Genomic DNA, 20665 nt, shown 5'->3' on the forward strand with positions numbered 1-20665 from the left:
GGACAGCGATTTTCTCTCCTCTCACCTCACATACGCAGCTGTATATTTGTGCTATTTGAGCTCTCTGTCCATAGACTTTTGGGTGAGAGATTTATGTTATGGGCTGAATTGTGTATGTGATATGACATACAAAATTGTAAACTTACAGATTGTAGCTCTGGATATGTGGCATTAACAGAGATGAGTTCCATGTATGTTGCAAAACCTTCATTGAGCCAAATATCATTCCACCACTCCATTGTAACCAGGTTGCCAAACCACTAGGAAGCAAAGACTCAATGTTATTAGAAATTAAACAAATATTGGGGCACCTGGGTGGCTCAGTTGGTTGAACATGGGACTTGTGATTGCAGCTCAGGTCAAAATCTCAGAGTTGTGAGTTGGGGCCCCACATTCCGCTCTGCTCTGCACTCATCGGGAAGTCTGTTTGAGATTTTCTCTCTTCCTCTGCCCTTCCTCCCGGCTCTTGCGCATGTGCTCTCTCTCTCTCTCTCTCTCTCTCTCTCTCTTAAATAAATAAATAAATCTTAAGAAAAGAAATTAAACAAACATAAAAAATTATTAACTGTAGCAAAAAATACAATGGATGCTAACTTCCTTCTTTCAGTGGTTAAGGCCTTTCCACTCTCTGTTACCTTTTTTTCTCTGTACAACTTCCTTCTACTGATTTCTTTGCCTTCTCTTCTCACCACCACATTTTTGCTTCTTTTTTTACTTTTCTTTCTTTTGTGTCCTTGTAGTCCCCAACTCTCCAACTTCCATTTTACCCTGCCAACATTTCCTAGCTATTAGATTTAATATTAAGGAAGAAAATAAAACCTTTTATGGGGTAAGTACAATCTCACCTTGTCCTTGATTTATGGTGATGGTCTTAGGAGAAATATAAGCCAAAATGTCTTTGGTGAGTTCACTTCTTTATATTAAGTAGCAGGTACTTAAGAGAATCATAAGAATTCTAGGACTCTGTGATTGCTACATAGTATTACTGATGAGGGAACTTAGTTGTTAACTTTTGCTCTGACTTCCTTCCAGGGATTAACCTGGACACTGAAGTGAATAAAGTTCTGAGATTTTAATTATACATAAATAAAATTAACAGGATGCCAAAAGGAAATCTAAATAGCAATTTACCCTTGACCTATATTTGATCTGTAACACTGGTTTTAAGTATTACTACTTTTTCATGTACTTTTGTATATTACTTAGCCTATATGCCCAATATTATCCATCTAATTTATCTGTTTCAGGGTTGCAATCTCCAGAGGGGTGGGAAATTAAACAAAAAGACTCTAAGATTCAAAAGAGACTTCTTATAGTTATAGCTAGATGTGTAGCTTCTAGCAACTGTTTAAGCTCTATTTCTTTTCTGACAACCCTCAGATCATTTTACAAGCGGGCACCAATCTTCCTGAGGGCATCTGTGAAAAAGGATGGGAGGTGTTTCCTTATTTTGAGAAGTGATGAATACGAAAAATACAAGTTGAGCTAATTTTGGTAACTTCACCAGTTAGAGTGGTTTATTCATTCATTCAATAAATATCTATTGAGAACCTACTACATTCCTGGCAACATGCCATATGTTAGAAATATAAAGATATATATAATACAGCCTCTGCCCCAATACAAATGATGGAGGTCAACTGATAGATAAATGCAATAAAACATTATGGTGCTATGATCAATGCCTGCACGAAGGATAGAGAGGATTCCAGGAGTTAAAAATAAGTTCTTCTGGGAAAGTGCATAAGTTAGTTAGGAAAGGATTAGTTTCTTGAGTCTTGCAAAGGGCCCTCAGGTATGTTGGGAATAGTGTGTGCTCTAGGCAGATTAAGTAGCAGGAGCAAAAGCACAGAGGAGCAACACAGCCTGGCACATTCAGAAATGGCAGACAGTCTAGGATAGCTAAAGCTTACGGTGTGGGTAAGAGATGAGGCTGGGGAGGTGGAGAAGGGCTTCATCTTGGGTACCTGGTATGGCATGCTATGGACTCCTGACCCACTCAGTTGGCATTGGGAGTCTTTGTTGGAGTAAATGGTCATATTGAGATCAATGGGGGAGACAAAATAGTCAAGACAAAAATTCCACTTCTGCCGGCTGCTTCAGCCCCAGACTCTGCATCTCCATGAAAGAGAAGCTATAAAAGGAAGGGCCAGAGGAGTCTCAGAGGTAGAGTTCTCCAACAATTTCCCTATAAACATTCAGTAGAAAGATTAGAAATCCCCAGATTCAGTCAAGTGCTTTAGAGCTACCAGTGACTAATGATCAAAAGCCCTGAAATGAGCCAGTGGGGAGATTCTAAACCAGAGGAAGCCACACATATGTTCTTCGAGTACAGTGCTGAGCATGGTTCCTGTGTAATTGGGCACTTAGCTCACTGCTTAAATAAAACCCAACTTAATATTATAATAATGATAAAGGATAAAGTTAAAAATGAAAAATAACATATTACTAGCTTCTATCTAGTAAATACAATAAAATGATATTTGTCTACGTGGTGAAAGAGAATTTCTGGGGCCCTTAATAATTCACTGTGTTACTAGGGATTTTCAGAAATGAAATAGAGTGGAAATAGTCTATGATATCTACAGAGTTAGTTTTACAGTACCATATTTGCATCTAATACAGTGTGATAGATAGGCCTTGGAAATCTTAGCCTGCAGGAAATGATAGCAGTAGCAGAGATCATTGCTGCCATCACTAATAACTCACACTTATTGAGTGTGACAGGCACAGACACTTATCTGTAATTCTTCACAGCAGTTTCAAGAAGGAGGAACTATTATTAATTTAATTTTATAGATGAAGACATTGAAGTTTAGAGAGTTAGGTAATGTGTCTAGGGTCAGCAGCCCATGAGTACTTGGACTTGAAGTACTCGCTATGGCCATATAATGACATGTTCCAACTGAAGGGAGATTGATTATGCCCTAGACTAGGGAGTATACGGAGAAATATTTTTTAATAGAAATCTCTCCTTGTATGGTTTCCAATTCTGTGCCCTATCTATCTGCGTAATCCATACCTTTCTTACTAAAATACATCAGAAGGCTTTGCCTTGAAGAGTTTTAGAGGATACAGTGGCCACTTCTCTTGTGATAAAACTCCTGTCTAGAGATTGTGATCTAGAGATTGAGATCTCTGCTACTTGACATACTGTGCTTGGTTTGATAGTCTCCAAGGTCCCCCCTAAGGGTAAGAGGAGGATATAATTTTATGTTGTTTCAGGAAGCCCACTGGTGACCTGTACAATGCCTTTTTGGATTGATACTAAGAGAATGTCATGAGTGTCAGGTACCTGGTGTGCTAGTTCATGGGCTATGACTTTGGTGACCCATAGTTGATCAGAAGCAGAAGAAGTCTTAGTATCAAAGAGCAGTGATGTCTCTTCATATGTGATGAGGCCCCAATTTTCCATGGCTCCAGACCCAAAGTCAGGAATGGCAATTAGATCTAAGAAATAAGAACAACCATATTTGATCATTATGGCTTGTGCACCAGAAATGGGATTTGCTTCCCCCCAAATACATTGTGATCCTTTCATGTATAAGCAGACTTTCTGAAAAGGTCAAGACTATTGTAACATTGACGTGGGGTCTTGTAGTTGCACTGAAAATAATCAGCACCCATTATTAAGCAGCACTAATTCTATCAATACACTTTTGGTTGTAGCTGAAGTAACCTGTTGATATTTAACCATTTGTTTCTAAGTGTGCTAAACTCAACAAATACCTTGGGTGCATTAGTGCTAAGAAAATGATTTCTTTAAAAACACTCATATTGTATTTTATATTAATACTACTCAAAAACATTGAAAAGTATCAAATAACTTCTAGTGTGTTTGAGATTCATCAAAACATATAATGAACTCATTTCTATAAAAAAGAGAACAATATAGGATTTTAACTTCAGGAAAACATCTTTTAGGAGCAATCTCTATTGTCAATGTTTCAATTAATATTTAAAGAACGTATGGCCTCTATTATGAGCAAGTGTCCTTTCTAAGGCAGTAGAGGAAAAAAGCTGTGGGCATCAATTATTTCTGACCTCAATTTCCTTTTCAACATTGATATTTTCTCTACCTCTTAACAAAGTCTTGAGGGAAAAAAAGTGAAATTTAATTATCTTTAAGCAACTCAGGTATACTGTATATTAATTTAGAGTATATCTGTGTGTGTGTGTATGTATACCGTTTGCCATTGATGTCATGCAAGTTAGAAAATTCCGGCTAATATTTAATCTTGGAATTTTTACTTTTTACTCTGCTAGGCCATTTTGGAAAAAGTACTGTTTGATTAAAAAGAAAGGTAATTTTTTTAAGTTGAAATGAACCAAGTCACTTGGCTTATGATTACATTGTCTGGAATTAATACTGGTTAATTCTAGTGGATAAAAACAAATACTTAATAAGACAATCGAAAGTAAATTAGCACTAATAAAGATTAGTATTCATTAGTACTTCAAATGTGGGAATAATTCTTTTTGTAAATTGCAATGATGATTTTATATTAGTTGGATAACTTCCCATAGTCATTAGAGATACTTATATCTGGTTTAATTTTTCTTAAACTGCACCCTTCTTTTCAGTTTTTTAAAATACATTTCATAGGGGCACCTGGGTGGCTCAGTCAGTTAAGCGTCTGCCTTCGGCTCAGGTCATGATCCCAGGGTCCTGGGATTGAACCCCGTGTCATGTCGGCTCCCTGCTCAGCAGGGAGTCTGCTGCCCCCTTCCTCTCTCCCTCCCTGCCTCTCCCTGTTTGTGCCCGCACATGCTCTCTCTCTCTCTCAAATAAATAAAATCTTAAAAAAAAATACATTTCATATGATCTTCAAGGTTGCATTGTTCAAGAGCAACGTAAGATTGTTGATGGTTATTAGATCTTTCCTTGACTTTTGACATAGAGGACAATGGATTATGGTAAATTTAGCATATCTGTACTAAAAAGCATATAGAATCTGCACTATAATAAAGCACTGAGACTTAGGAACTATAAGAATAAGCCCCTGGATAAGTCTTTTGATGGTCTCTTATACCTCCTCTAAGGAAAAATGGCACAGATTTTGGGGGTAAAGAGGAGCAAAGACATGATAGGGAGTATGTTTTAATGTCCCCAAGGGAAAAAAAAGTTTGTCACTGTCAGAAATTCTAAAAACCAATCTACGTATGTTATGAAACTGAAATCATGGTTTAATGTGTTCTGCAACATTATTAAAATCATAACTTTTATTTTTTAAGATAGAAAATTAAAACCAAGATAGACTGTGTGTATCTTCCTATGTAAAGATCTACTACTATCACATTCAAATCATCTATTTCCTCCAAGTCTTCTTTTATTTTTAAATCTGTGCCACATTCTTATCTTCCAACTTCAGATGCACTATAAACAGAGGGACAGTTTTCAGCCATTTACATAAATCTTCGGCAAATTTTATAAGAGATTGCTGGTCTTGTATAAATATGGCATAGAAACAAGTTGTATGCTCTGGAAAATTCATCCAATTAAATCTAACATGCGATGCAGCTATTTTAATGTGAACCTGATAAAAGAATAAAATGATCCACACTACTCAGACTTCTCATAAATACTTTCTTTTCTACACTCAAGAACCATCTCTGAGGTACAAATTATTGCTTCTTGGGCTAACTGAACCTCTTCGGTACTCATTTAAATCATATATAAAGACCAAAAAAAAAAAAATCAAAGCAAGGTCTATAAGCAAAAATAAATACAATGATATGGAATTTGAACCTACCCAGCTTGGGGAGTGGATAGTTGATATCAAAGTAATTTTCATAAAAATCAAGTAGCTTTAATGATGCTTCCAAAGCATAATGTGTTTGACTCCATTTATCTGGGGATGCATAGACGGACACCTGGAAATGTTGATCAGAAGAAGTGGTCTTTGAATGTCACAAATCCTTGGCACAATTCCATTCCTAACAACCCTCACTCAAAGAAAGGTAGACTACATTTTTCAAGAAATTACTGTAATACAATTAAGCATGTTTTTGATGGGGATAAGATGTTCCATAAAGTATTAAACAAAAATCAGTCTTAAAAATTATAAACAACCCTGTGTCTCTTGTTATAACCCATTCCCTAGGTGCTAATCTGTAAATTTCAAGCTATCTGAATCCACTATATCATGAGAGCCCACTTGAGCTCATCACTATTATGCATTCTAGCACTTGAGGGCCAGTCTTCCAGAATTGTGTTCACCAGCACAAGTCAGATAAAACATAGGTGTATGAGTTGGAAAGCCTTCAAAATTTATTGGATCTACCTTCTCGTCTAGTTGACTTTAAACTCAAAAATCCCCAAATATGGTCCTTTACTCTCCCACAAGTATATAACACTGAATGGAAAAAAATAAAATTACATTCCACTTTTATTGGGTTTCAAGTATGGTGCTACTTTCATTTTATGATCTGCTTTCATGCTCTGAATTACCTGAAGTTCCTCAGAACTTTTATAGGAAGCATATATTAATAGTCACCATTTTTTGATGGCTTATCAGGCACAGTGCTAAATATGTACATGTGAAATCTAATTGAATCCTCTCAACAACCTTATGAAAAGATGGAAACACATGGAAATTAAGTAACTTGCTCCAAGTCAGAGCTGGGATGTGAAACCCAGGAAGCTGACTGGAATATGCCCTCCTGAAGTTAAGTACCATCAGGCCATTCATATGTCTGTTATCTATGCAGACTCTGGGTGCAGAGCTGCTGTGTTATGTATCTAGATGCATTGCTCATAACATATATCTACATATCTGTAAGTATAATATGTATACAAATTGAAATAGCCATTTTATAGCTGTTTTTCATGAGCATTATTTTAGGGTTCTTTGAATGTTTGTATGTCTATATTTGGTTCTTCAGGGTAAGGAGATGATGATGATGTCTCTACTGATATTTGCAAAACTCTGTAAGCTACCCATTGGGTATTGTAAATTTTTTCAAATAATGAAGACTCTAAAAAGTATGAAGTACCTCTCATTGAGGGAAAAAAGTTATAGAAAACAATTGGAAACAATGTGAATGTCCTAAAATAAGATGCTGATTAAAATTTTTTTTGGTACTTCCATGCAGTATAACACTAAGCAATTATTAACATAATATTATAGAACGTTCCATAAAATGTGTTATAAAAATATTATAGAAAAATTCAATGGCATTCAGTTCTTATGGCATATTATGGTGAAAATAGAGTTAAATAATCTTAAAGATTATTTTGTAAAAGGTATACACAGTTATTGTATACACTCTCATATACTGACATACATACAGAAAATACTTGAAAACTTACACTAATATTATCAGTAATTATATCTTGATGGTGGGATTTATGAGTAATTTATTTTATTTTTTGCCTATTTTGTGAAATAAGCATGATACTTTGATAACAAGAAAAAAGAAGTGTAAGAAAATAAAAGCTTGTTGCTCTCAGGACAGTGTATAAAATTAGAACCCAGTCTTACCTTGACTCCTGAGGAGGTGGTACCACTCACAGAGTTGAAATCACAAACTATGTAAGCTACAAGGTATGTACTCATTTTTACCGTAGTTTCAAAATGATCTTCTAAGAGGCCTCCTTCAAGTTCAATTGTCTTAACCTACAGGAAGGGAAAAAAATAGTATTTGAAAATTGGAATATTTTACAACAATGCCTATGATTTAAGTTGGTGAAGGTCCTGACACTTTGAAGGCCACTTGATGACATTAGAGGAGATCGATGGCCTGTCATAATATTCTGTGACCTCTCCTCCCTTTTTTTCTTTTACCCCTAGACTTCCTCTAAGACATCGTGTACCACCTGTGAGATCCCAAAATGATGCCAAATCTTATTTTGTTGCTTGAAAGCATGAAAATATTTTAGATATTTCTACTTTCTTGAAATGCAGTAATCTCCAACACTGGCATAAATTCAAGTTCTGCACTTGTAAGCAAAAATATCAAAGAATGTCTCCTTTCCCTTTGTTTGTTATATAATAGATCTCTGTTGCAGAAGGAAATGGGACGCAAAACTGTGTGAGATAATTTTCATTATCTTTTAGTCCTCTTTTTATTTATGTGTGAGGTAGGTGTTATTTCACAGGTGAGGAAACAGAGTCTCAGAAATGTTAACTGAACTGCCCAAGATCACGTGGCTAGTTCCACAGGAAGACCAAGATGTGGATGTGACCGTGTGACTCCAAAGACATTGCTCATTCTTTCACTCGCTGTGTGACAGCTTGAGTCATAGTCTTATTTTATCTTTGCTTCATTGATTCAGCAATGAAAGCAGGCAGGCCAAGGAGGTCATTAGTAATTTAAGCTTCTGCCTATCTACGGAAGAAGTAAGAAGTTTTAAGCCTACAGACTGGTCAGCCACATCTATCAAATTCACTGAGTAATTACCAAATTCTATCTTTATTTGCTCAGGATAGCTTGTCCCAGAGATGGTTTCCACCATGGTACAATGCCCCAAAATACTGAATAGATACAGATCCAGTAATCTGAAAATACCACTTTCTTCAAATTGGTAACAGCTCTTTAGACTAGCTTTCCCCTCCCAACATCCCTTTCAAGGCATCAGGCTTGCAACAGCACTAACCAGGGATTGTCAAGCATGTTTTACCTATTTGGATAAGATTGCAGTTTGCTTTGGCAAGAGAAAATAGCTTGAAGTATTACCAGAAACTGTCTAGCCTACTTAAATGACAAATGTTTGTGCTATTTAATTCTACAGTATTTGATTCTAGAGAATTCTATAAAAAAATGAGGTCCTAAGTTTTAATAAAGCAGAAGACACTGACCAATACTTTGAGAAAGGTAGCAGTATATATAGGACCGTGCCTTACATATATATATCCTACAAGTTAACTCTGTAGAACAACAATCTCTTTTTTTTAGGGATCTGATTCAACCAGAATTCTATGAGCACATACTTCTACCAGAGGCAAGGATTATGGGAGAGGCCGGGGAGAGGGCATTATGACTGTAGTCTTATGACCAAACTCAGTAAAAAAACAGTTAGTCAAGTGTGTTAGAGGAGAGAGGGGAGGAGGAGGAAGGCTGTGGGACACTGGGGGGACGAGAGTCTCTGACACTAGACACCGGTGGCAGGAGTGGTTAGGAGACGGTTGGGGTTCCCTCTGATTTCTCTCCCCCGCTGCTCCGCTCCCCCCCCCCCCCATGAAGATGTAGCACACGGAGGCTGAGTTTTATTCTGGAACCTGGAGCGAACCATGTAGATTAACATTGCCTTAAATGGAAGTGCATGGGGTGTTAGTGTACGGTCTTCCAGGATGATGATGTAATCTCCAAGTACAGAACACTTGTTGCTAGACAAGGATTTAGCTGTTTCTCAATATTGGCCAGACTTTCCTTACATAGCAAGTATTGCCAGCAGGTGTGTGTTCCTTTAAGGAATGAAGGGGACAAAGAAATGTCCCAAAGATATGCTGCCTTCCCTAGTACTTGTCTGGCTACCTCACTTCCCTTAAATCTTGTACTAACTGAGCAGATTGAGAACTTAGTATGTGTTGCTTCTCACCAATCCATAGCCCAGCTTAATTGTTGCAGCGATTGTCCAGAGAGTAAGATTGTAGCGTGACTTCAATTGTCCTTTTTTGGTCAACCACAAAATCCTGGATTGGGCATGTCAGTGAGAAGCAGACAGTGGAGCCAGTATTTGCTGGAAAGGTATGATCCAGAGAACTGGACAAGTCAGTTGAGGCAATGCAAATATTCAAGGATTGTATAAAATATTTTTTAAATATGCACTAATTTGTCTTAAATATGAGAAGTTGCTGGAGATTTCTAAAGATAAAAAAAATTAAATTCTGGGGTAACTGGGTGGCTCAGTTGGTTAAGCGTCTGCCTTCAGCTCAGGTCATGATCCCAGGGTCCTGGGATCGAGCCCTGCATTGGGCTCCCTGCTCAGCAGGGAGCCTGCTTCTCCCTCTCCCACTCCCCCTGCTTGTGTTCCTTCTCTTGCTGTCTCTCTCTCTGTCAAATAAATAAATAAAAATCTTTAAAAAAATTTAAATTCTAATATAATGAAACCACAATTATGTTTGTATCACATTTTAATGAAAAGGCTTTAAAATAATTATATCTTTATTTTACCCTCCATGATTATTCATATGAAAAATGACATTAATATAAAGCTGCTGGGAAAGAGACTGAACTGCCCTTAAATGAACGTACAGTTAGAAAGCAGACTTGGAGTTCAAGTAGAGGATCATTTTTACCCGGAAATGAGTAGGCTAATTGAATTGCTGTCTGGGTGATCAAGGAAAAACTAGGGTATGTGTCACGTGGAGTATTGTCACTTTTCCCGCTGATCTGCTCTGCCAATATATCAGAGCAAATACCTTTACCAGCATGAAACAGAAATCTAGGGAAATTCAGTGTTTCGTGTTATCGACTCATTTCTCTCCTTCAGCCACAGAGGCTGGTCACTGTGGAAGGCAGAGAGAAAAATGGGGTAGGGTCCCTTGCTGGCTTATGATGGCCCAGCTGCTTTCTGGGCTGCTCATTTTGCTGAAGCACGATCAGAAGAGCCTCTATTTTTGTCTCACTTTCCAAGTGGCAATTGGGAAATATTTTATATTTTGTCCAACATCACAAATGGCAAGCACATCATTAGTGAGGAAATATCAAATGAGGCCCGCAGTCAGCGGTATCTTTCAGAGTCTCTGAATTTTGAGTGCAAATAAAGGGTTCAAATGTCTCTTTCAGTTAAAAAAGTGTATAACTACCATAGATGATTTTCATAGATAATTTTAAGAATTACCCATGGAACTTAAAAAAAAAGGGGGGGACTTCTAAGTTTCATCAGAGACCACTAGAGCAGAATTTCCAAGGTGGAGCCCAAGCAGGGTTCTCTAGATCCTTCCCACTCCACATGTGGAGTCTGGACCAGCCGCAGTGGTATCACCCGAGAGCTTGTTAAAAAGGCGGAACTTTGATCTTCACTGGTGCCAAGCCGAATCAGAATCTAAATTTTAACAAGATCCTCAGATGACTCATCTCAACATTAAAGTTTGAGAAGTGCTGCTCTGGGTGGTTTTGAATTTCATCATTGGCCAAGTAACACAGAATGAAAAAGAACATTGTTTCCATATGAATACAAATCAAATATAAATCACGTTGGTTTTTTTTTAAACTTCTGGTATAACAATGCCCCAACCAGAATGATGTTAAAATCTAGAAGGATTGGGGTTATTATATAATATGTAGATGGAGAAAACAAATTAATGGCTTAAATCTTGAAAACAAGAAATGTTAAAAAAAAAAAAAAATACAACAAAGACCAAGGCTCAACTTGAGAATGATTCCCCCAGAGTTTCTGCAAGTGACAATACCTTTGGCATGTTGGAGAGTGCAATATGTCCGCTTTCTCTTCTTATCTTGATGGAAAAGTTGGCTTTAAACAATGGTTCATCAAAGCAAGGGAAAGCCATCCGGGCTTCAGTTGGCTCAAAATCTGTTACTGCAATTATTCTGTGAAATGAAGAAACCACCGGCCAGAATTTTACAAGTGAAATCAAGAAAAGAAATGAACTATACCTTCAGAACACAGCTTGTCAAACCTGGAGGTGATATATTTGACTTCTCAAACTTCTCAAACTATAATCTTAGTGAATCTAGGATGTCTTTTTAAATAAAACAAGGGTAAAATTTTGTTTAGTACCTGCCAATCAGGAATAATGCACAGTGCTGGGCACTCTGCTTCTATGACCTCTTTCATACTCATAGCAGGCAAGGATATTGAGACTCAGAAAATCTGAGTAACCTTACCAGGTTCCTTAGCTACTAAATGAGATAGGTATGCCCAGTCAATTTGATGCCAAAACTGACTCGGATATTAGTAGTTAAGTACCATCTCTCAGGAGGGGGTTTCAGTCGGAGATTTGAATACTTGTGAATGTGAGTGATGTCTCAGGTTGTGTTCTCAGAAAGCAGACCCTGCTTTATTAAAAACGTGCCTCCAGGAGATGTTAAGGAGGTAGGGAAAGAGTGAAGAAGCAGGATAGGATAGAAGAAAAAGCCAGGCTGGATCCAGCTTCAGTCTGATCTCTGGGGAGCTCTGCAATGGAAATTACACCTTTAAGTTTTCCCCGGAGCTAGGATTTCATATTTTGTACACCCTGGGGGACCTAACTCCCAGGAACTTCTAGCTTTCTCTGCTTGCCAGCAAAGTAGCTCCAGTCCTGAGACTATAATAGGTACATAGACATTCTGACAAATCTCTATACCCCATCACCTTGATAATGCCTGAAATTGTATAATTACAGATTTATTCTTTGGACTTAAAGCTTCAATTAAGAAACAAACCTGGAGTGCAGACTTTTATTGGAGAAGGAGGGGAGAATAAAAAATCTCTAGAGTCAGATAAAGGGTGAGAAGGGCCAGGAGGGAAAAAAAAAAACAAAACAGGAGGGACTGCCAGGCTAATTTTGTCAATTTACTTTGTTTTTATAATATAGATTGGAAAATGAGGCTGGGGATTGGAATGATTTGATTTGCTTGGAACTTCAGGCTTTATTTGGATTTGGTAGCAGCTACTAAAAGTATAAAGGAATTCCACATACCTGGAATAATTTTTCACAAATGTGAAATTTTGTTTATAGTAAGTCTACAGTAGGAAAGCAAAAAATTTAGTATTTTTTTCTGCTACTTGCACAATTAATTTTAGCTCTGCATGTAAAGTAGTGACTTCTTGCTTCTCAAAGAACTATTGTTGACTGGATTATTTTTATATTTTAGGTTAAGGTGTGTGTGTGTGTGTGTGTGTGTGTGTGTGTGAGAGAGAGAGAGAGAGAGAGAGAGAGAGGGAGGAAGAGAAAGAGAGAAAGAGATCCATGAGTCTATTGACACTGTGCTGCAAATCATCCTATGTGTTAGATCTTCTATGTAACTGAGGATGAAGAGAGCTAATTAATCACAAGAAGAGTCAAAAATAGCCTGAAGTTACTTATGGGAGACATGTTGAAAAGTCCTCCAGCTTTACTCAAAGAAAAAATCTCCCTCTCCAGTTTCCCACATCATCTCCCAAAATTATATCCTTAAAAAGTATTTCCTTGTGGTGGAGTCTTTGTCACTTGAGAAAATGAAAATAAGCCATGACTGGTCACATGTTGTTAGTGAGAAGTTGATGATAAATTCCCTATCTAGTACTGTGCTGGCTGAGAACAGACCCTTAAGAATTGAGGCTGCAATGAGAGAAATGTCCCAAAGGGAGGGGCAAAGACATGGGCTTGGGGAAGTGCTCTCCTACAGACCACTGGGGCCTGGGGGCAGGGGGCACATGAGTCCTCAGAGGGTAGTGAGATCACCTAAGGTGGGAAAGAAGAGATATGTAGCAGACATTGCTTAAGTCACCTACTCATTCCCCTTCTTCAATTCCAGTGGAATCCTGATTTTACTCAAGAAGACAATGTGTCCAGATAAAAGAATCACCTCTCAGAGTCCCTTGCAACTCATTCTGGCCTGACTGAATTCATTGGGTAGGAAAACTTTGTAAAAACCTCAGCTGGAATGTTTCTTTTTGCCTTTTTCTCTCCCTTCACTTCCCCCTTCTTCCTGCCTACAATGTGAACTTGATGCCTAGAGGTACAGAAATCATTTTGTATTAGGAGGAAAGCCATATGCCAAGGGTGCTGAGCAGAAAGATAGAAGCGGCCTGGGTCCTGGATAGCACTGAGGAGTGCTGTAGCAAACCTGGCCTGTCCTGTTTCTAGACTTCTTCTTGCATGAGAAAATAATGGCCCCCTCATGTGGTTAAACCATTGTATCTGGGTTTCTCTAACTGACAGTTGAGTGTCACAGATCAAAAGTGGGAAAGCACTGAAACCCTCCCAGATGGACCCTGGCCCTGGACAACCAAAGCATCCACTCTATGAAGAATCACTGATTCCTCTCTTTCTCTAATTTCACATAACTGTCAGAAAATTCTGTCTGTTTTACCCTCCAAAACAAATGCCACGTTCAATCACTTCACTCCATAAGCACTGCCCAAGCCACCCTCATTTCTTGCCCACACCACTGCAATGACCTCCTAAGTGATTACTGTCCTCCGTGTCCCCCTCTCTGTAATGTACTCACAACATACACTCGAGCTTTATGGAGCATACATCAGATCAGAACCTCCTGATGAATCCCCACTGCACTGGAGGAAAAGCCTAAACTGCGTACAAGAGGCTCAAAGTCTTTGCCTGATCTGACCCTTTTCTACTCTACTTATCTCCTTTGTCACTGTCCTCAAGCCATGCTAGTCAGTCAGCCCAACCTCAGAACCTTCGCACTTGCTGTTCCCTTGTCTGGAGATACTCTACCCAAAGATGTCCTCATGATTTTCTCCTTTTTTCAAATAATATTATTTTCAGTTTAAATGCATCTCCTTAACAAGGACTCTCCTGACCACTTAGATCAATGAGTTCCTATCCCCAGCTACACTTTCTTTCTATTACAGCACCTCATTTTATTTCCTTCATAGCATTTATCATTTACCTTGTCCATTTAATTTATTTTCTTGACCTGGTTGTCTCTTCCCACATACCTTACCACTGTACATTCAATGCCTAGAACAGTGCCTGGCACTTAGCAAGTGCTCAATAAATGGGAGCTCATTAAACTGATCATATTTCTCAATTCTCCAAACAGACTTGTTCCTGCCTCCTGGATTTGAGTCATGCTGTTTCTTGGGTAATGTATACACACTTTCACTTCCTTTCTCTCAACCCAAATCTTACTTGTGTTTCCTTCTGGTCTCAGATCAAGACTCACCTCCTTTGAGAAGTCTTCTGTATCTCAGCTTTCTGTGTCATGACCATCCTTCCCCCTAGCACAACAACATATCCGTCTCAACACAGTCACATACTGCTCTCTTCTCCTAGTCATTCTCCCTCTAGTTGTTTATGCCTCTGCATTCTGTGTTCTCATCTTGACTGAAATTTCCTTAAGAAATAGCAGAGCTTCTTCTTCTAAGTTTCCATGGTTTATTGAGCTTTTCATAAATGACTGCTGAAATGTGCTCCTGGCAAAGAGATGTAACCCATAAGGAAAGTATCACTAAAGACTAAACAGCTAGAGCGATGTCTTACCTTGTTTTACCACCACGAGTTCTGTATGTGCTTTTATAAAACCCTTCAAAACCATTGGCTAACTTGGCCTGGAAGTTGAGAGCCACAGAGTATCTCAAATCAGCCATTAGTTTCTCTGGAACCAACAGTGCAATTTGTTGATGAGCAGGATAACTCAAAACGTTCAGCTTTTTTCCTGGTTTCCTGTATCTCAAATCTTCCTCTGATTGAAGGATGACATTCGTGACTTCAAGGTCTTTGCTGTGCAAGATGATAAATCGAGTGGCATCTCTGACCAAGACTTCAATCTTCTCAAAACCAACGAAGTCCAACGAGGTGAGATTTGGATGGACCAAAAGGTCATAGTGGAGGGGAATTATCATGCTGGGGAGCCTCAGCTTGTTCCAAGGAAATGGTTCCCCATTGGTGGCTATGGGGAAAGCCCCAGGGTCCTTATTGAATGGATCAGTAGATGACATTGAAAACTGAGAACAAATGCACATTTTGGGCATGATGGTTGAGCAGTAAAATCCCATGTAAATATTAAATAGCAGTTTTCTGCATGGATTAGCCATTGCAGAAGAATGGATACTAAATCTATTCTCTAGAAGACAAATTAATACCCAGGCTAAGTCTCATAATTCTCTACAGCACTGTACCAGCTCCAGTTACGTCACACAGGATCTGAATGATATGTTTCAATAAGTGGATTTGATCTAGAAGGAAAAAAAAACATTCAAAGCATGTAGAAAAAGAATTCAATTAATAAATAAATCCTTAAAAAATAAAAGTATATATGTGAATAGAGAAAACCTGCTTTCATAGAATCAAGCCAAATAACCACACAATAAAGTGGAAATTGAGCTATCATTTGGTTATTACAAAAAATCCTGTAGAGGCCAAATGAAAGGACTCTGCCTTAAAATTACATGTATAGAATTCCCTCTGCATTCCTATGCAATGAACATCAGGCAGGTATGTAAATTCATTGCATGTTAAATGTTTTTAACATTTGGCTACATCATTCTGGCTGTATCCTGGACACCTGAAAATAAGCTGCACAGGTGGTTTCCATTTTGTTTTGAGTCACAAAGAAACTATATTCTTTGGATACCAGGTTTAATTATTAACGGCATTGAATTTCACCTCTTTCAACGAATAACATCATCTGAATGGCCTTATTCTATGGCTGTTGGTGGAAAGGATGCTGGTCAAGGTATATTTCCAATATACCAAAGCTATAGAAATAAAATTGAGTTTATAATATTCTTAATGAGAATATTTAAAAAATTGTTTTGGTGTTCTTCATCTTAGGCTACCTTTGAAAATGCAATTAAATCAAACTGAATTTACTGCCTCTAAATAGAACTAAGATGATTTTTTTCTTATTAGAAGGGTAAAATTACAAAATATAAAGTGAGGACAAACAATACTATTAGTTTAGGTGATTCAACTCTGACTCTCACCCTGCCACCTGCCTCTACTTACCTCCTCCCAGCTCCAACTCAGCCCATGAATGGTTTCCTTTCTTTTTTTTTCATTAGCAAGCTTTTTAGAATTAATTATCCCAACAGTTACTTTAATTTTCCAATTTGTAATATTACTGCAGACAAGCAGGTATTGTTAAAAGAACAAGAAGAAGAATGGTAAAATAAGACATTTCAAAGCCAAGATAAGGAAACAACCTAAGGGTCCATCAATGGATGAACAAATAAAGGTGATGTGGTATAGACACCTGCAATGGGATGTTATTTGGATATGAGATAGAAGGAAACCCTGCCATTTGCAATAACATGGATGGAACTTGAGGACATCATGCTAAGTGAAATAAGTCAGACAGAGAAAGACAAATAAATATTATATATCATGTATGTGTGAAATCTAAAGAAGCTGAACTCAGAGAAACACAGTGGAGTGGCGGTTACCAGGAGTTGTGCAGTGGGGGAAATGGGTACAAACTTCCAATTAGAAGATTTAACAAGTTCTAGGGATCTAATGTACAGCATGGTGATTATAGATAAAAATACTGTATCTTGCACTTGAATGTTGAATAGATTCTCAATGTCCTCGCAAAAGAGTAGATTCGTAACTTTCTCACCACAAAAAAGAAGTGGTAATTATGAGATGGGATGGAGGTGTTAGCTAATGCTATGGAGGTAGTCATTTTGCAATATATAAATGTATCAAATCAAGGTGTTGTACACTTTACCTTTTTTTTTTTAAGATTTTATTTATTTATTTATTTATTTGTTTGACCGAGACATAGAGAGCACAAGCAGGAGGAGCAGCAGAGGGAGAGGGAGAAGCAGGCTCCCCGCTGAGTGTGGAGCCTAATGCAAAGCTCCATCCCAGGACCCTGGGATCATGACCTGAGCCAAAGGCAGACGCTTAACTGACTAAGCCACCCAGGCGCCCAAGGTGTTGTACACTTTAAATTTACACAATGTTATAATGTCAATTATATCTCAATAAAGCTGGGGAAGATTTTTTTAATTAAAAAAATAATGACACTTTTCCTATCTTTTTCAGATAAGCATTAAATTATGGCTAGGGGCGCCTGGGTGGTTCAGTCTGTTGAGCGTCTAACTCTTGGTTTCAGCTCAGGTCATGATCTCGGGGTTTTGAGATTGAGCCCCACATCAAGCTCCACACTCAGTGGGGAGTCTGCTGGAGATTCTCTCTCCCTCTTCCTCTGCCCCTCCTCCTGGGCGCTCTTTCTCTCTTCTCTCTCTCTCAAATAAATAAATCTGAAAAAAATTTATGGCTACTAAACCTCAGTGTTCCAAGAACCTCTGACACACAAAACCACAATTGGTCTATTTGCTTAAATTTCTGAATGTTTGAAAAATGAAAATGTTTGAAAAATTGCTTATTTGATAGCTGATAGGCTTGGGAATCAGAGTGCTTGGATTCTAATACTAGTTCCAGCATACTTACCGATATGACTTTGGGCAAATTTTCTTATTTTTTGGACATAAGTTTCCTCATCTTATAAAACAGTGTACGAATCATACCATCCTCAATTTAGTAAGATTAAATGAGGGGCGCCTGGGTGGCTCAGTCAGTTAAATGTCTGCCTTTGGCTCAGGTCACGATCTCAGGGTTCTGGATCCAGCCCCGCATCAGGCTCTCCACTCAGCGGGGAGTCTGCTTCTCCCACTGCCTCTGTGCTCTCTCTCTCTCTCAAATAAATAAATAAAATCTTTTAAAAAAAGAGAAATAATTCATGCGAAGAATTTGGCATAGCACCACAATTAGCATATACAAAGCACATAATGTTAAATATTAAATTATTATTGTGATTATTATTACTTGAATTTTCTGGCATAGATTAAGGATTATTTCTGTCCCCACTTGTAGCAGACACACTCCAAGAACGCTGTATTTTACTGGTAAGACTGAAGAGAAATGTCTTGTTATTTCTTCATATTCATATAGAATTTAGCTTTAGATCTAGTAAGGACTTGAAAGGCCAGCTAGTATGTCTTTGGTGTCCTGATAAAGAAACTGAGGGGAAGTGATTTTCCCAAAATCACATGGCAAGTTTCAAGCAAAATTGGGATGAAAATACAGCCCTTGACTCTTAGTCTAGGGGACTTTCCTTTATATTCAATAGCATGTCAGTGAACAAATCCTGGGATCCAAGATGGGCAGCAAATGTTTGGGAAAGGCTAAAAGATCTCCGGAAGAGGGAGAGTCAGTAAAGCAGAAGGGTTCTTAAGTCAAGTCCCAACCTTAACTTCACATACATTCCGAGGCAGCAGTGCCAGATTCACCCCCTTTCCCCAGAGCCTCACCTTACAGGACAAGATCTCCTCACTATAGCAGTTTTATACCTTAAGTTCCCAGAATTATTCTCACTGAAAAGTTCTGAGTTTTAAGAAAATTGAAGAGAAATGTTGATGTGTTACCTTAATCCACGCTGTTGCAGATTTGAATGAAGGGGAATTTACTTTTGATTTCACTTTCTGTTCCTGTAAGACCCGGAACTTGGCATACTTACTGATTACAGCACTGGCTGGTTCGTTATAGTATAGACGAATGGGGCTTAGGATAAGAGCTTTAGTCCAAAAAGCACAAGACTCAGCCCTGCTTCAAGCCCTCCTCCATCATCTGTGACTGGACCATATAATTGTTTTGATTCTGCCCCTCTCCAGTTTGTTACGAAGTCCTTTTGATTCTGCACTTTCGATCTCTTTCTATCCAAATTTTTAAAAATTCCCACAGTCATTAAAGTAGTCTAGGTCCTCTGTACTCCTCACAGTGGCCTTCAGGTAGGTCTCCCTGGCTCCTCACGGCCAGGTCCGGCAGTTTACTGGTCTGACGCCAGGCAGCAGATTCATCCTTTACGCTACTGCTTGAGCATGCCACTCCCAGCTTCAAACCTTACCGTGGTTTCCTCCTGTTTACACAGAGATGCTGGTCCTCATGTGGGCACCATGGGGGGCCCACTGGCAGCCTATGCGCCCCAGGGACTCTCTCATGCTCGGCCTGGTTATTTAGATCCTAGTGTGTTAAAGGGCAATGCACCCACACAAGTGTTATTCTCAAGGGAAACATAACAAGCTTGATTCTTACTGTCTGACAGACCTTCCTCATATTCTGGTATTCAGGCTTCGTCCTGCTGTGCATTGGGGTTTGCAACCTGTGCTTTGGCTCAACATTCAAGTGCTGCCATGATTAGATCCTAGTTAACTCTCAAGCCTTAATTTTTTTTTTTTCTCTTGCAGTATTTTTTCATGTCAACCTGGATAAATGATTTGATAAAGCAGAGGAGCAATGTCCAGGAGGTAGCCTCCACCGAGGGCTAGAGGCACAGGGTTGAATGGGGACCCTCAGGGTGGCGTTTCGCGTGTAGTTAGAGGGGCACCATGGGGTGGGGAGGTTGGCTGGAAACAGGTGAGGGGCGAAGGGGACAAAGAAGAGGAGGCACCACTGGCTGACTCTTGGGTATCTAATTCTGCAGCAGGGGAAGAAAGGGGCAAAGGATATAGAGGAAACTGGGGGTATTTTGGTGACATTCCCTGTCACAAGGCCCAGCTCAGTGTATGTGTGTTCTCAGAACTCTGCCCTGCCCGCGAGAACAGAAGCGATGAGGGAGAAGGAAAAAACAGGGTTCTGGGATTGGGCTGCAGAATCCTAGAAGACAAAGTTGGGGAAGGTCCAGGTGACTTCACAGCTTATTACTTAGAACTGTTTCTCACCAAAAAGGGTTTCTAATTTTTTTTCCTGATAACAGTATAAGCTTTGGGATGTTTGTGGCCCAGGAAATTCACATATCTCACTCTTTCACTTTGATAAGGAAAATATGTGTCCTAAGATGGCCAACCAAGCCAGTGAGAGAGTCCCAGTCCTTGCCCCGGGGCTCTTCCGGGTTCTACTCCCTGCCCTGCTTTGCGCAGGCGCCAAAATTGCTAAGTATGCGAAAGTAGAAGTATATAAATTGCCCCCTTTGTGCTCAGGGCTCAGACCTTTGGAGACCACTCTCCTCTGAGCCTGCTGGTGTTAAATAAACCTCCTATCCTCCAAGATCTCCGGGTGCTGCTTGGTTCTTCCAATGGGCATTCCAGTCCAGGTTCCATAACAAC

The 20665-nt window shown here is 38.9% G+C and overlaps 1 protein-coding gene across 2 annotated transcripts in view; it reads right to left on the minus strand.

The window, feature by feature from the left end:
- Positions 1–19501, minus strand: part of ERAP2 (endoplasmic reticulum aminopeptidase 2) — a 42554-nt gene extending 23053 nt beyond the window's left edge. Inside the window, exons 1-8 of one of the 2 annotated variants that reach the window (XM_078067012.1) lie at positions 18989–19501; positions 18015–18259; positions 15099–15793; positions 11358–11496; positions 7485–7619; positions 5754–5874; positions 3296–3450; positions 147–260 (exon numbers count right to left, since the gene is read on the minus strand). In XM_078067012.1, the coding sequence (XP_077923138.1) occupies positions 147–260; positions 3296–3450; positions 5754–5874; positions 7485–7619; positions 11358–11496; positions 15099–15652 (1218 nt within the window). In that variant the 5' untranslated portion in view covers positions 15653–15793; positions 18015–18259; positions 18989–19501. The remainder of the gene's footprint in view (positions 1–146; positions 261–3295; positions 3451–5753; positions 5875–7484; positions 7620–11357; positions 11497–15098; positions 15794–18014; positions 18260–18988) is intronic. The other variant, XM_036105311.2, reaches the window with a different exon arrangement.
- Between the last annotated feature and the right edge of the window lie 1164 nt (positions 19502–20665).

This window comes from Halichoerus grypus, chromosome 2 (genome assembly GCF_964656455.1).
Source record: "Halichoerus grypus chromosome 2, mHalGry1.hap1.1, whole genome shotgun sequence".
NCBI classification, from domain to species: domain Eukaryota; kingdom Metazoa; phylum Chordata; class Mammalia; order Carnivora; family Phocidae; genus Halichoerus; species Halichoerus grypus.